The sequence below is a fragment of the Zootoca vivipara genome, chromosome 4 (assembly GCF_963506605.1).
Source record: "Zootoca vivipara chromosome 4, rZooViv1.1, whole genome shotgun sequence".
Classification (NCBI taxonomy): Eukaryota; Metazoa; Chordata; class Lepidosauria; order Squamata; family Lacertidae; genus Zootoca; species Zootoca vivipara.
In genome coordinates, this window is record NC_083279.1 from 76,896,161 (window position 1) to 76,912,085 (window position 15,925).

At 39.4% G+C, this 15,925-nt stretch overlaps 1 protein-coding gene across 3 annotated transcripts in view; it reads right to left on the reverse strand.

Moving 5' to 3' along the window:
• Nucleotides 1-243: 243 nt before the first annotated feature.
• B3GLCT (beta 3-glucosyltransferase) overlaps nucleotides 244-15,925 on the reverse strand; it is a 75,110-nt gene continuing 59,428 nt past the window's right edge. For all 3 annotated transcript variants that reach the window (XM_035114902.2, XM_035114907.2, XM_060273802.1), the window contains 3 exons: nucleotides 10,005-10,124; nucleotides 8,152-8,296; nucleotides 244-2,671 (listed from right to left, as the gene is read on the reverse strand). In XM_035114902.2, coding sequence (XP_034970793.2) covers nucleotides 2,510-2,671; nucleotides 8,152-8,296; nucleotides 10,005-10,124 — 427 coding nt within the window. In that variant the 3' untranslated portion in view covers nucleotides 244-2,509. The remainder of the gene's footprint in view (nucleotides 2,672-8,151; nucleotides 8,297-10,004; nucleotides 10,125-15,925) is intronic.

Below are 15,925 nucleotides of genomic sequence, written 5' to 3' on the forward strand. Positions count from 1 at the left end.
TGGTGGCGCCTGCCCTGTGGAACGCCCTCCCATCAGATGTCAAAGAGAAAAACAGCTACCAGATTTTTAGAAGACATCTGAAGGCAGCCCTGTTTAGGGAGGCTTTTAATGTTTAATTATTTTATTTCATTTTTCCGTTGTAAGCCGCCCAGAGTGGCTGGGGAAACCCAGCCAGATGGGCGGGGTATAAATAATAAATTATTATTATTATATATTATTATTCTGTTGACCAAGCAAGAAGTCCTAGTATAATACATTTCAAGGTTTTAAACAGTTGTGTTTTATTCCATTTTAGGTTTGCACAGTTTGAAACAACATAAATAACAATATACCCCATACAGTTCAAAAACATAGAATATCTGATTAGAAATACCTATAGTTTAAGGCACTGAGAGAGGGAAGAAAGAGAAAGCATTGAAGATGCTGGTTCCTCCAATTCAAGCACTTGTCCATCTAGAATGTGCTCACCATTTGCACGCTTAAAAATACCGAAGCTACATTCACAGGCGTGCGCATACTGCTTCAGTAATTCCTGACAGAAAAAAATCCTGTCCCATTTTTGCCAATGGTAAGAAACTGCTTTGCTTTGGAACATAATGAAGTGCTGTGCTAACCATGTTTAAACATATATTAAAACAATTATACAATATGGCTTTAAGACCCTGTATTTGGTTAAAATACAGCAAGTAACATTAGGTTAGGCAACCCCAATTGGCCTTCAACAAAACAAGTTTTGTTATAAATGTTAAGATTATCATGATAGATACTATAAAAATCTTTACTAGGAGGACTGCAATTAATTTTCAACCACAAAATTTTGGTGGGTGAAGGTATGGAAGATTCACAAAGGGAGTCCTTGTTTGTCTTTTTAATATTCCTTATTTACCCCATACTCACAACTGCTTCTTTCCAGGATCTGTAACTTCAGGTTCTTTAAGAACAAAAAAAATAAAATAAAAATCAGTGGTTTCTCATCCTGAGGTAATCCCAGCCATTCAGAGATCTTGTAGTTGATCGTATCAGGGCACATTATGGTATTATGAAGCAAAACCAGAGTGAGTGCAACGTTTCTCGTTTCCAATCTGAATTGGCCAGCATTTTTGTCCCATTTGTAATTCTCTCAACAAGTAATTGCTGAAAACATTTGTGTGTGTTTCATGGACGGTGGTGAAGTTTTTCATAACTACTCATCCCACCTGCCTTGCTTTTGGTTTGGTCTTAATCTGAATTTAAAAAGCTGCTTTCAGCATGTCACAATTACTTTTATAGTTGTTGTTGTTTAGTCGTTTAGTCGTGTCCGACTCTTCGTGACCCCATGGACCATAGCACGCCAGGCACATTTATAGTATCCCTTCAATAAAAGGAAGGGGTAGATGACATTCAGCTATGGATGTAAACTAGAGTTCAGTCTTGTACATACAAACTACATAATGCCATTTAAGGAAGGTTAAGTATCACAGAGGTAAGTTTCCAAGATTCATTGAGATACATTTGTTAATGGAAGTGTAATTAGATTTTTGGAGTCGAAGTAGTGACACCTTGTGGCCAGTTTTCTCTAGTCTGATAGACTAATTCTAACCTCCCTTCTGTTTACATACCAACAGAAAAAGACCCACAAAATCCTTTGGAACTCAGGACTCCTCTGCACTTCCCAGGCAGCGCTTTAAACCTCCATGTCCAGAGCAAATGGCAATCTGTGGAAACTACAAATTGCAGTTTGTTACGCTTCAGCTTTAAAGAGCGGGGGTTTTTTGCGGGGAAAGCTCTAAGGCAGAGAGAGAGAGAATGAGAGCGAGCTCGGACACAGAGCTGTAACACCCGGACCTATGCCTGAAGAGAACAGGGGGAAAGGTTAAGTGTGGATAAACCCTCAAAGGAATTCATCAGGCCCCTAAATATGCTACTAACAATCAGGGTGGTGAGATAGAACCAAGGAGGACAGGGGGCTGATCATTGAAATTTCATTTTAAAAATATTTTTTTTAAAAAAAAACTTCGTATTTGACATTTTATGGATGTTTACAAAATTCAAAAACTAAATGCTATTTAACAGTAAAAGACCTGCAGTGTGTAGATTTACTGAGTTTATGTATGAATGTGTGAGCGTGTGATATATATTTTAATTCATTCTGGACGGGGATATTTAAGGAAGGACGCAGTATTAGTGTGTGCCTGTGTGTGGAGGAGTCCCATAGGGCTCAATATATATCTGTTTTCCCTCTCCCACCATTGGTACATACACAAAGGAATGCTGAAGCACTGCAAGGGAAGAGGGGTCTGTGCGCCCTCCCCACACCCCTGCCCAGCCTTCCCTAGTTACGTGATGCATGTCACTAGTACACCAGAGGGAGAAAACAGGAGGGTGTGCCAAAAGCAGGACCGGATCATGCCCTAAGTCTTCAATACAATGTGGGCAACAAATCATTATAAATACAACAACAAAATTCAGGCAGTGCTCTGATATTAAACCTACAGCAATATTTATATATTATTATATATATATATAAAGATTATAAGTCATCCCTGACATGTTTACGTCCATCTTGAAAATCTTTCTGTTCTGGTGCCAACCATGTGAAGTACACTTTCACCGGATCAACATTCCAGTGCTTGTGAAATGATATTGGAACTTGATGGGAAAGATAGTCCTTTGGGTAATCCATTGGCCGAGCCTAAAAAAGGTGGAAAGAGAGACAATGAGTTTCATGTGACATGAAAGCTTTTACTAGAATCACACATAAAGATGCCTTTATGCAGGGAGGTCAAGCCCAGTGAAGACAATTGGACCATATGCATGGTAGGGGTTGCATATACAGAGTATGTTTGAACATTGGGCTTTATGCATGTAAGACCGGGTGCCAGTGTGGATCCAACACGCCAAGTGGAATTGGTCTGGCATGTTTCCAACAGACAGGATCTGACTGTCCACATACAGCTAATAAAACAGCCACATTGTTTCTTCCTGTATGTACGGTATGTTAAACAAATCTGCATATACCTAGCTTAATACATACAGAGATTTTTAGAACCATAACCACTTCATTCACATATAATCCATTAACTATAAAACCATTTTGTTGATAGGTTATAATCTGAAGGAAAGAGAAACAGATGCAAGTTGTTTTATTGTTACATATTGCATATTTTGCACTGAGAGAGAGATCTGGTTTAGAGTTGAGAGTATAGCATAATGAAAATGAAGGGTGCAATTGAGATAAAAGCCTATTCTAGTCAAGATAAGCAAGGGAAGATGTCAACTAGATAAAATAAATACACCAAACCCAAGCAAAAACTGTTGAAGTAATGATCCAAAAATATTCCTCTGAAAAATATATATCCACACCTCTCGTATCTTGTGTAGGGGGAGATTAGACACATTTTTAGTAGACTCCTCCATAGATTTTTGGGTTGAATCATGTGACCATAATGTTAGCTATAGGAAAAACCTGTGGGGCAGTTCTAACTACATAATGTGGCAAGAATCATTGTTATTAAACATCATGGTTCCCCAGATTTCTCAGCAGCCAGGAGAGCCTGGCAACACGGGGTTGGAGCTCCCATGCAATACATTTATTAAATGCCACTGTGTATTTTCACTGGAGTCAGCTGGTGGGAACATATTTTGGAAGTACTGAAAGAACTTCACAAGCTTCCAGTTTGTGAGTGCAAGTCTTCACCTTTAAAGCCCTATATGGCTTAGGACTCAGTAAGGAACCCCTACTCCCTTACCAAACTACCCAAGTACCAAGGTCACCACTGGAGGTCCACCTCCCAGGACTTCCACCATCCAAGGTAAGACTAAGAGCCTTCACAGTGAGTTCTACCCTGTTTGTGGAATTCCCTCTCAGGGGAAATTTGTATGCAGTGGCGTAGGAAGCCGCTCGGGCACCCAGAGCAGCAAACATGATGCACACCTGGGGGGCGGGGCGTTGCTACGTAGCGCGCATGCGCAGCGTCACTACGTACTACGTATGCGTTTCTACATAGTGCTGCTGCGCATGTGCGCTATGTAGCGGGGTGCCAGCGACGCCACTTGTGCTGCCCCCCAAAAGCCGGAGCTAGGAGCGGGCCGCCCCCTCCGCTCCCCCCTTGCTACGCCCCTGTTTGTATGATACCAACATTGTTGTCACCTCAGTGCCAGGTGATTTTTTAAAAAAATTCTCTCAGGGTTCATATTATATAACATTTTATTTTAACCAGTTGTTATTTATGCATTTCATCTTGTTTCTGTAAGCCACCCTGAAAGCTCTGCTGAAGGAGGGTATATACTTTTTTGGATGTAATTAATTAATTAGCATTTATTGTATTCCACATTATTCAAGTTTGCATTGAAATCACTGAAGAATAATTTAGCCTTCCATCCTTGCTTGAACTTCCTGAAGTGAAATCAAATTCCACTTTTCTTCCAGTACCAGAATCTGATTACCAACACAATCATGGTGCTGAATGATCAATAAGTGACATTATTACAATACAAATCAAGCACCTGGGGCTCTTGCTAATCTGCAAAGTCTATTGAGGATCAGGCCAACAGAATGAGACAATTAAAAACAATTTGTTCATGAAAGCCTTTTCAGCATCCCAACAGGATCTACTTTTCACTGTCTCATAATGCAACAGTGCACATTAGTGAAGTACCGGTATTCATGCCAAAGCAAACAAATTTACACATACTGGTTGCCATTGAATATTTAAATTTGCCTCTGTAAATCTAGTGAAGGAAATAAAAGCGATTTTAGATGACAAAATAATTAATTATACCTCAGCAACACTTCAGCATTGTAATCAGGCAGTTATTTTAAAAGGGCAGCTTATTCTAAAGAGATGTCTCCCCTTCAACTCTTGTTTTCATGTTGTTGTGGAATTGAAATTTAAATATGGTTACAGGTAGGTAGCCGTGTTGGTCTGGATCGAAGTAAAATAAAAAAATTCCTTCAGTAGCACCTTAAAGACCAACTAAGTTTTTATTTTGGTATGAGCTTTCGTGTGCATGCATCTGAAGACCAACTAAGTTTTTATTTTGGTATGAGCTTTCGTGTGCATTGGTATCTGAAGAAGTGTGCATGCACACGAAAGCTCATACCAAAATAAAAACTTAGTTGGTCTTTAAGGTGCTACTGAAGGAATTTTTTTATTAAATTTAAATATGTAATTGAACCCCAGGAAAGAAAAGCAACCCGGATTGCATAAAAATGAATGGGCTATTATTTCACAAGGCCCTGACATGGATTGCTGCTGTTGTTCCAATAGAGAAGATACCTAGAGAAAGTCTGTATTCTGCTTAATTGCTTCTGCTATGTTGTTGAGATTGAAATCAGAATATAACTAGATTCCTGGACAAAATCTTATAGTAAGTATTAGCATCAATGGCAAATACAGACTTGAATTTTAGCTAGCGATTAACACTAATTTGGTTTTATGCCTAATTCCATGCTGTTTGTTTAAATCTCTAATGTTTATGGTTTGGACAGGGGACTATGAGGGGACAGACCATAGTCCAGGGGTTAGGTGCCTATTTTACATGCAAAAGGTCCTAGGCTCAATCTGTGGCCCATCTCTCTCTCTCTCTCTCTCTCTCTCTCTCTCTCTCTCTCTCTCTCTCTCTCTCTCTCTCTCTCTCTCTCTCTCTCTCTCTCTCTTTATGAACCAGGTAAGAGGAAGTGATGTGAAAGATCTCTGTTTGGGGCCCTAGGAATCTGTTGCCTGTCAGAGTAGATAACACTGCACTGGTGAAACATGTGACTTTGTTTTAAATTTGATGCCATAATAAATATGTTAGACTTAAAGGTATCACAATGCTAGTGGAAATTTTAAAAAGACTAGTTGTGGACAGTCCCTCACATAGTTAATATCACTAGTGACAGAGCTGGTTTGCACAAAATGCTAAGCCAAAGTATAATTTAGAGTGAACAGACAAGTATGTAAGCTCCCAGCGAGGAGATCACAACTGCTTTGTTTCTCTGCTGGTCTGGCTGCTGCTGCACTGCTGAAAACAAAGTCATGAGCTGTAAAACTTGCCTGGAGCAAGACAAACCACTCGGATGACACGCTAAGCCAAATCAGTGTTTTTAAGATGTCACAATACATGTTGTTGTTTTGCTGCAAGAGATACCCCTTTCATCTCCCCCTCTGGAAATGAAAGCTAAACTGCAATTCAGTTGAGAAGAACTGGGTGACTTCTGGGCTCAAGGGAGACAGAATTCCTGTGGCTGGAATAAATCACCTAGTATGTCAGGTTCTGCCTACGTCATTACTGTCAGTAACCAGTCAGTGGGGATAATGGCAACAAATGCCCCAGAATAAAGGACCAATCATGACTTGAGTTTCCGATCTTAAACTGTTGATCCCATGTCTGAGTCAAAGAGAAGATTCCATTAGATAAACTATATGCTGACCTCATCTGAGATCTGAGGAGATATATTAATTCCCTGTAATCCACATCTTCCAGAAGGACATACAAATCTCAAATGAAATTGTCCTTGGTCTTTCTAACAGAGTCTGTTAAATAGAGGCTAAAACCATCCTTCAGAAGGAAGATGGTTGTTTAATGTGAACAAGGAAGTAGAAGGCTTATGCACATGCTCTATTGGAACAAGAAAGTCTGCATCAGCCTATGAAATTAATCCAACAACACTGAAACATACTTTGTTATTTAAATCACATTTCAACTTTACCTGGTCACACTTGTTACAGTTTTCATATTACATTTACAATCAGGTTCTAGATATATGTACTCAAACAAGTATTTACATATTGTATTAATATACAGATAGAAACATGCATTGCCTTTTGGGAAATAAATAGGTTTGGCAAATCAATAAAGCATGTTTTTTTGTGAGAAAACTAAATCAGTGGTACCTCTGGACACATACTTGATCCGTTCTGGGGTGCCGTTCTCACCCCGAAAAGTACGTATCCGGAGTGGTGCTTCCACGTATGTGCGAAGCGCGCAGAACTCTTCTGCGCATGCTTGCGCGGCAGAACCCGGAAGTAAACACTCCGGTTCCGTCGCGTTCTTAAGCTGAAAATACGCAACCCGCAGCAAACGTAACCAGAGGTATGACTGTACGTAGCTATACGTAGCAGAAACTAAGCAAAACAAACCTTGCCTAAAAAGCTAAACCATAGTGAAAAATTCATCTGTCTTGCTATTTTTTTTTAACCATAAGAGCTAAATATAAAAGCTGTGGAGTGAAACAAGAGAATAGCTGTGAGAGAACCCTATGGTATAAGAGCTGTTGACAGTGGAACAGATTCCTTCACAAGTTGGCAGACTCTCCTTCCGTTGGACTAGATGACCCTCAGGATCCCTTCCAACTCTACAATTCTTTGATAGGTTTTTAATTATAGTTTATAAAGTGAGTAAGGCAAGACACTATTTTATATATATATTCTGCCAGAACCAAGTAAGATGTGGTGATATACCTATTTATAGAAATGTGGTACACTTTTAAGCACTGCAATATTAATAGCCTGTTCAGCTAACATTTCCTTCCTCCCCTGTTATTCTGAAAAGTTTTACATCTGTTCTCTAGCAAAAAACAAAAGCAAGCAAGCAGGTTTTGTTTGTTTGTTTTTGAGTTTCTACTCCTTATAACACAATACATATATCTACTCAAAAGTTCCATTTTTTCAGTGGGTATGTGTGCATAAGAGTGAAGGCTTTATAATTTATTTATACCACTTCCAGAGGTATTTTCAGTTTGCAATTTTCCATGTATCCCGGGTTCACTGACAAGAGAAGACACTATGTAGGTGCAGCAAGATTTCACTAATATTATTTCCCATTTCAGAATCTAATAAATGTTTTTCCCCCACTGAAATTGTGTTTCTGTTACAAAAGCAGTTTAAGGGTGAATTATGGGAATGGGAATGGGAATGGGGCTTCCCCTTCCACCCTCCATCAGCTCCAGAGGAGATGGGTGGGGGGGTGGGTTGCAGGAATCCAGAGAGCAAGGGGAAGTTCTGCCACATCAACTGGTGTGATGTTGGATCTTGCCCCAAAATTACAAACTTCTCTTGCAGTACTTGAGGTTCATGTTTTTAGAACCCACCTTATTTTGATTACCGTAAACCGTTTTTAATATTATGCTTTAATGCTGCTATCTGCCCTGGGACCTATGAGTAATAAAAATTAATAAATTATACTCACCTGATGGAAGAGAGGGCTATGTGTTATTGGAATTCCTAAACCACTGAAACACATTCCAATCACCATATCATCAGGGGCATCATTGCTGTAACACCGGCATTTACTAGCAAATAATCTTTCGATTGCTGCTCTACTGAAAACCATCCTTAAATGACAAAATTAACAAGAAAAGTTTTAACTGTTATATCACTGCAAAAAGGTGCAAATGATTACGGCAATTACAAAATGATAGCACCAAATATGAATAGTCTACTAGCACAAAAGGTGTTTGGTAAAATTAACACTTGGGTCGTGATACTCATAGGAATGAAGGAAGATTGGTTGTGAACACTCCTTTATATGGTGAATATCACTAGTGATCTAGAGCTGGTTCACATGAAATGGTAAGTTAAACCATGGTTTTTACTGTAGTTAGCAGGTGAGTGTGTGTGATCCCACAGAGATCTCAACTGCTTTGTTCCTCCTCTGGTCATGTTGCTGCTAAGCAATGGTTTGGCTTAGGACATCATCCAAACCTGGGCTAATGGTTTTTTTTCTCCAGACAACTTGAGTTTACAGTTCATGGCTTAGTACACAGCAGTACAGCAGCAGGAGAAGCAGGGGAGGATAGCAACCACTGCAATCTGCTCTTTGCGGAACTTCACATTAACCCTAAACTATGGTTTGGCTTAGCATTACAGTACATGTGAACTAGCTCTTGGTATCAGTTGTAACTATATATCACAGTCAGTGGCTCCTTTGATATTAGAAACATATTCCTATTTCACCTCTGTGTTTAAAAGTAATGTCAATACCAAACAGAATGCTTGGTCATATGTCTATTTCAGTTCAGAAAAGCTAGGCTCATCACAACCTGAGAAAGTTAAGAAGGGTATCCAGTTGCTTGTGAAAATATTTACCCAAGCCACTAACCGTGTGCTTTAAGATTATTAGAATCTTAAAGTCACTCCTTTTGACGCTGTAAGTTATTTCATAAGATGATAAGAACAGCATTTCTCTCTCAACTGATTTTTCTTAGCAGGGTAACAGCCAAGACAACTGTGTATCAAAAAGAGACTCAACGCACTGCGAATGCGTAGAAAGTTGTTAATGTACATGCCTCCTGAGCATAGCAGAGACTCTAATGCTGCTATGCTGCAGTCATTTGGCTGGGTATTCCACTGCTGATGCCTCCTCGTGTTGGAAACAAAGCACCCTGAAACACCTTGCCTGAGATGAGAGAGGGCTGCAGCTGCAAAGAACTTTCTTTCCCAGCAGAAGAATGCAGCATTGCACCAGCAGTCTTGAGTGAACAGGTGAGGCAGCCACCTCAATACATGATTTTACCTGCCTCTCCTGTGCATGGAACTTATTCACAGCTCCCATGTGAAATGATCATTTTATTTTGCCCTAATGCGCATCACTTTACAGTTGTACACAATGAATTGTATTTACCATTTTACTACCCATTCGTCCAATTGCGAGGGATCCTTTGGGAGCTGATCACAACCCCTTTTTTCTTTTTATCACCTTGAACAATATGGTCTCATAAACAAGCTTGGGTACCTCATGGCCCACCCTTAATCATTTATAAAACATTTAAAAGCAAAGGTAGTGAAATGCCTGCCAAAACCTTTTCTCTTCTGCTAGGCCCACACAGGCAATTAAGAGTACATCACCCACAATGGTCTATCAGTGTTTGTTTTTCATTTCTTTTTGCTTCTAACTTTCATTAACTTTCTATGATTTTATAGCTTGGCTTTATGTTTTTATATTGTTGTGACTGTGATATATTTTTTATGATATAGTGGTACAGAAATGTTTTTGTAAAATAAATAAAAAAGTCCCAATTCTGATTTAGTTAAACAACTTACCCTCCTCCACCAGTGATATAACTATAGCCTCCTGACCCCAATCCATAGCCATAGCGTTCTCCAATGATCACTGGCTCAGTTGGGTCATAGCAGCTGAGAAATTTCTGGAGCCTAGAAATGCTAAAAGATGAAGCAGCATATTCAAATACACTTAATTCCTTTAAGCAATTCCAAAGCTCTTAAGCTGTCAGCCTAAACAAAACGTGCAGATTAATTGTTGACATTGAAGACTAAAATGAACGTCTTCTGATTATTTTAAGAAGTTGTTTCACCACCCTGCCTCCTAATAATAATATAAAAATCCTCTTGGGTTTGCTTTGAAGTCAGATCTATATATTTAATGAAATATTACTTTAAAAGGAATATTTAAGTTTGTCTGACACACAGTGTCTTTACTTCATAATAAATATCCATAGTTTCCCTCAGACCATTCCCTAAGGATGGCAAGCAGGAATGATTTCAGAGTTCAAAAGACAAATAGATATTCATAAAAAATAAATCTTTCATGTCAGGGTATATAATTTTAATGCATTTATATTTCAGAGCAACCTCAAACAAAATTAAGCAGGTTCAGAGAACTATTGTATTTCATGTTACAGGTAGGTAGCCGTGTTGGGCTTGGTCTGAGTCGAAACAAAATTTAAAAATTCCATCAGTAGCACCTTAAAGACCAACTAAGTTTTTGTTTTGGTATGAGCTTTCGTGTGCATGCACACTTCTTCAGATACACTGAAACAGAAGTAACCAGACCCTTATGTATATTCAGAGGGTGTGTGGGGGGGTGTGTGTGTGATGGGAATGGGTGATGGGCTGATAGTCTTTCCAGTCTGTTTCTGAATTTTTTCTGTAATAAAACAGCTGCTTTGAGATCTTGTATAGAATGTCCTGGGAGATTGAAGTGTTCTCCTACTGGTTTCTCTGTCTTGTGATTCCTGATGTCAGATTTATGTCCATTTATCCTTTGCCAACAGTGCCCTTCAGCTCTCTATATTGGACAAACAGGCCAAACCCTACGCCAAAGGATAAATGGACAGACTGGAAAGAGAAGTTGCTGAATTGCAACTCATTACCAAGCTTAAAACCATGGAGACACCTGGTATGAACAGAGACATAGGATTCTTATCTCATTATACATGATCAAGCTTTCTTTAGCACCTCAGCCCTTGCTTTTTCCCGCAAGACCAATTGCAGTCATTAACAGTCGTTAACAGTCATCAACAGGTTTACCACTCCTATCAGCCCATCACCCATTCCCATCACCCCACCCCCACCCTCTGAGTATGCATAAGGGTCTGGTTACTTCTGTTTCAGTGTATCTGAAGAAGTGTGCATGCACACGAAAGCTCATACCAAAATAAAAACTTAGTTGGTCTTTAAGGTGCTACTGAAGGAATTTTTTAATATTGTATTTCATGTTATGAAAGAGGTATTTCTGGTCTCAAAATGTAGAACCATCCAAATCCTATGAACTGTTGTGCTGGAAAATTACGGAGCTTCTAGATGGTGCTTCCACAGCAACTGGAATGGTGATGCTAGTGCCAGACTCAGTTACCACTCCCCCATACAGCTGTTGAGCCAGCTCTGACACCTTCTTAAAAATACTGTGTTAGTGAAAGGTACATTGTACCAGAACATCATCAAAGCTTGTATTATGTTGGGGCCTCAAGCTAGGCTGAGAAATAGTCCATCATCTTGAAATCTATTGTCTATGAACATGTGTTTTAAGGTAAATTATTCAAACATGCAAATTACTTTGGTATCACTAAAGGCACTGGGAACATGTGCTACAGTATAAGCTCTTTTATCCAACTGCATGGGGGAACATAAAAATGTTACAACAAAAGCAAATTTCAGAAAAGGTGGGGTGCTGCCAATGTCTTTATAAATGACTTGGATGAATTGAGGGGGTGTTAATCAAATCTGCAGATGACGCCAAACCGATAAGGGTAACTAATGCTGCAGAAGACAGACTTGGGATTCAACATGACCTTAACAGATTGGAGAACTGGGTCCAAACTAACAAAATGAATTTCAATAGGGAGAAATGTAAGACAGGAACAGCCAATTTTACAAATATAAGATGGGGGAGAGGGACACCTGGTTTGTCAGTAGTCCATGTGAAAAGGATCCAGGGGTCTTATAGTAGACCACAAGCTTAACAGCAACAGAAAAAGCTAATGGCATTCTAGGCTGTATCAACAGAAGTATAGTGCCCAGACCAAGCGAAGTAATAGTACTGCTCTTTTCTGCCTTGGTTAGACTACACCTGGAGTACTGTGTCCAGTTCTGGACTCCATAATTTAAGAAGGATATTGACAATCAGGAACGTGTGTAGAGGAGGGTGACCGAGATGGCAAAAGTCTGAAAACCAAGCACAACAGTTTAGGGAGCTGGGTATGTACACCCTGGAAAAGATGAGACTAAGAGGAGTTACGATAGCCACCTTCAAATATCGAAAGGGTTGTCACAGGGCAGATGGAGCAAGCTTTTCTTTAGCTCTGAAGGGCAAGACCTGAACCAATGGATTCGAGCTACAAGAAAGGAGATTCAGATTAAATACCAGAAGAACTTTCTGATAATAATAGCTGTTCAACAGTTGAACAGGCTCCTTTGGAAGGTGGTGGGCTCTTCTTCATTTGAGGTTTTTAAGCAGAGGTTGAATGGTCATATGTCATGGATTCTTTATATGAGACTCCTGCAATGCAGGGGTTGGACTAGATGACCGTCAGAGGCCCTTCCAACTCTAGAGTTGGAATTCTCTGACTCTATGATTTCTTTCTTTTAAGCTGGTTTTCCCCTCAAGAAATGGTTTATGAATGGCTTAGATTTTGCTCCACAGGTAGCCTCATTACATGCTGTAAGAATTCCCATGACTGTAATATATGATTAAATACAAATTAAAAATAGTTATGCTTCCACTTATAGAGGACCTCTTCTTATTTGATATATTTTATAGCTTTTGGTATTTCCATATTTTATCAAACATACATCAGTAGGATATTTTCCTTACAGTTCTTGGGAAAATGTTTATTATGCAAATGATTCATAGTGAAACAATATTTCCCCCTCAAAACCACAGTACTGTACTTTTCTCTTTTACAAGAGATGTGTATGTATGTGCCAAAATAAATATCAAGACTTTTGAGTTACACAGAACAGTTTTCTGAGAGAATACAGTGGAAATATAGCTAGTTTCAAGGATATTTAGAGGACAGCTAGTTACATTTTATTACATTTGCATTCAAGGGTGGTCTATAAAAATATTTAGCATTCAAGCAGCAAATATTAATCAACAGGGTATATTTATTTGGAACCAATTTGTCAACCACTGTCTAGCTTAGATACATAAAAAGAAAAAGGAAAGTTGAAGAAAAGCTACAGCATGCCATTAGGAGGATCAACAGGGAGCCTGGAGATTACTTAAAAGTAACTGGAACAGAGGCTCAAATTAGATGTACAACACAAACTGAAAAATTGCAAAAAGAAAAAAGAGAGAGGCCAAAAGCATCTACTGGGTGCTTCCCAATCCAGATTTAAATCATTTAAATTGGAACCAGTGAGGGCGGTGAATGCCCTATGTGAGTGTCTGGAGATGGATGGCAGCTAACGGATATATGTTGAATCCTGACAAGACAAAAATATTGTTTCTGGGGAACATGGGGTGGGCAGATGTGGAGGATTCCCTAGTCCTGAATGGGGTAACAGTGCTCCTAAAGGACCAGGTACACAGGCTGGGGGTCATTTTGGACTCACAGCTGTCCATGGAGGCACAGGTTAATTCTGTGTCCAGGAGTGCTGGATACCAGTTCCATCTGGTATGCAGGCTGAAATCCTACCTGCCTGTGCACTGTCTCATCAAAGTCATGCACACTCTGGTTATCTCCTGCTTGGATTACAGCAGTGCGCTCTACACAGGGCTACCTTTGAAGGTGATTCAGAAACTACAATCAATCCACAATGTAGCAGCTAGACTGGTGACTGGGAGCAGCCGCCGGGACCATATAACACCAGTCCTAAAGGATCTATAATGGCTCCCAGTATGTTTCCGAGCACAATTCAAAGTGTTGGTGCTCACATTTATAGCCCTAAAAAGCCTCTGCCCCATATACCTGAGGGAGCATCTCCACCCCCCTCGTTCAGCCCGGAAAGGGCCTTCCAGCGGTTCCCTCACTGAGATAAGTGAAGTTACAGCGAACCAGGCAGAAGGCTTTCTTGGTAGTGGCACCCTGTGGAATGCCCTCCCATCTGATGTCAAGGTGATAAATAACTATACAACTTTTAGAAGACTCCTGAAGGGAATTTTTAATGTTTGATGTTTTATTATGCTTTTATATTTGTTAGATTTATTATGATTGATATATTTGTAACAACAACAACAAAATATCCGTTCTGGGGAGATACAAGGGTCAAGATTGAATGAGAGGCCCAACATCTCAGCCAGCATGGGTCTGACCTCTTTTTTCTTCGACTGCCATTTATTTATATGTAAGTATCTGTTGTGTGACTGATTTCCTACTGACTTTGCTGCCACTGTGGGTAGAAAACTATGCATCCCAAGAATGGACGGAATTATGTTTTAAAATGATGCCTCTGATAGTTCATCTGACTTTGGCATCAAGACATCAATGAATTGTTGTTTCTGAGACCCACACAGACTAATGCTAGAAAAGAATTCCAAGAAGCTCAACACTCCTATTTCCAGCCCTCCAAATTCGAAACCTGACAGTGACAACTGCCCCGATTGCGGCTGTTGCTGGCTAAAGTGTAGCACACACTCTACTTACTATGCCTCTTCCAAGGATAAGAAGTACTCTTTTGTAATAGCCTCTAAGTGCAAAGAGATAGAGCTATTCAAAGAAAATAAAACAAATCAAAGAGGCAAGATGATGTGATCTTTTCTCAGTAAGAATGAGCGTGAATTTTAAGAGGTTTGTACAGAGAAGACATAGGATAACATGTTGACATTTCTATAACACGTTGTGGTAGATTATATAAAAATAGCTTGTATTGGAAGTGGATTAAATTAGCAGGCATCAGATAGTCTTACAGAAACCAGCCTATTAGGCATACCTTTTCGTGCTACAATTTGTCGTTTCTAGGCCAGTGCTTCTTTTGCAAAAGATAAAATTATTGCTTGCAACACTGAATCTTCAGTTCAACAAATATGAAAAAAAATGGTTCAGTTTTAAACATATGTCAGAGTTTCTATTTCTCACTATTGGTTATTTCTGCATACCCATTTGTGGGTTTTTTTTTTTTTGCTCTCATGCAACCAGTAAATGGTATACTTTTCCTTAAATTAACTAGAAAATTCAACTGTCAATCGTACATTGTATGCTTTAAGTTTCTCATCTTTTACTGGGACTCAATTTTTAATATTATAATCCTGACCTTTGAGGATAGTACTATATTATTTATTTCAATATCTCAGTGTAACAGAATTTGATCACACAGGATAAAAAAAGCCTCAAAAATATGCAAGGAGAAAAAACAGTTGCAAAAGACAGTTGCAAGTTGGATTCAAAGTTGCAAGAGTGGAAAGGGTCCTCTCTGAAGCCCGCTGAACCAGAGCCCAACTTGTTCAGGAACATCCCCATATCTTCCAGAAAGGCCTAGGAGGCATAGCAGAGGGAGCAGAAGATGTAGTTTTCTCCTTGTACAACTTGCCATTCACTATGTTATGCAAAAGTTACCTTTTTGCAAAGTAGTTTTGAACAGGTCAGCTGTCTTATCTTCAGAGACACAAAAATGTTTTTTTTGGCTGTGGACACCAAAAGAATTCGGAAAACTGTTCAACTTGAACAAGGGTTTTACTCAAAATACACCAGGAATTTAAAAATATGGTACTTTCCTAGATTGCTGCTGTTGTCTCCCAGTCATAACTTCTAGTTCATTTAGAGTAACAAATCCCAGTGATGGGG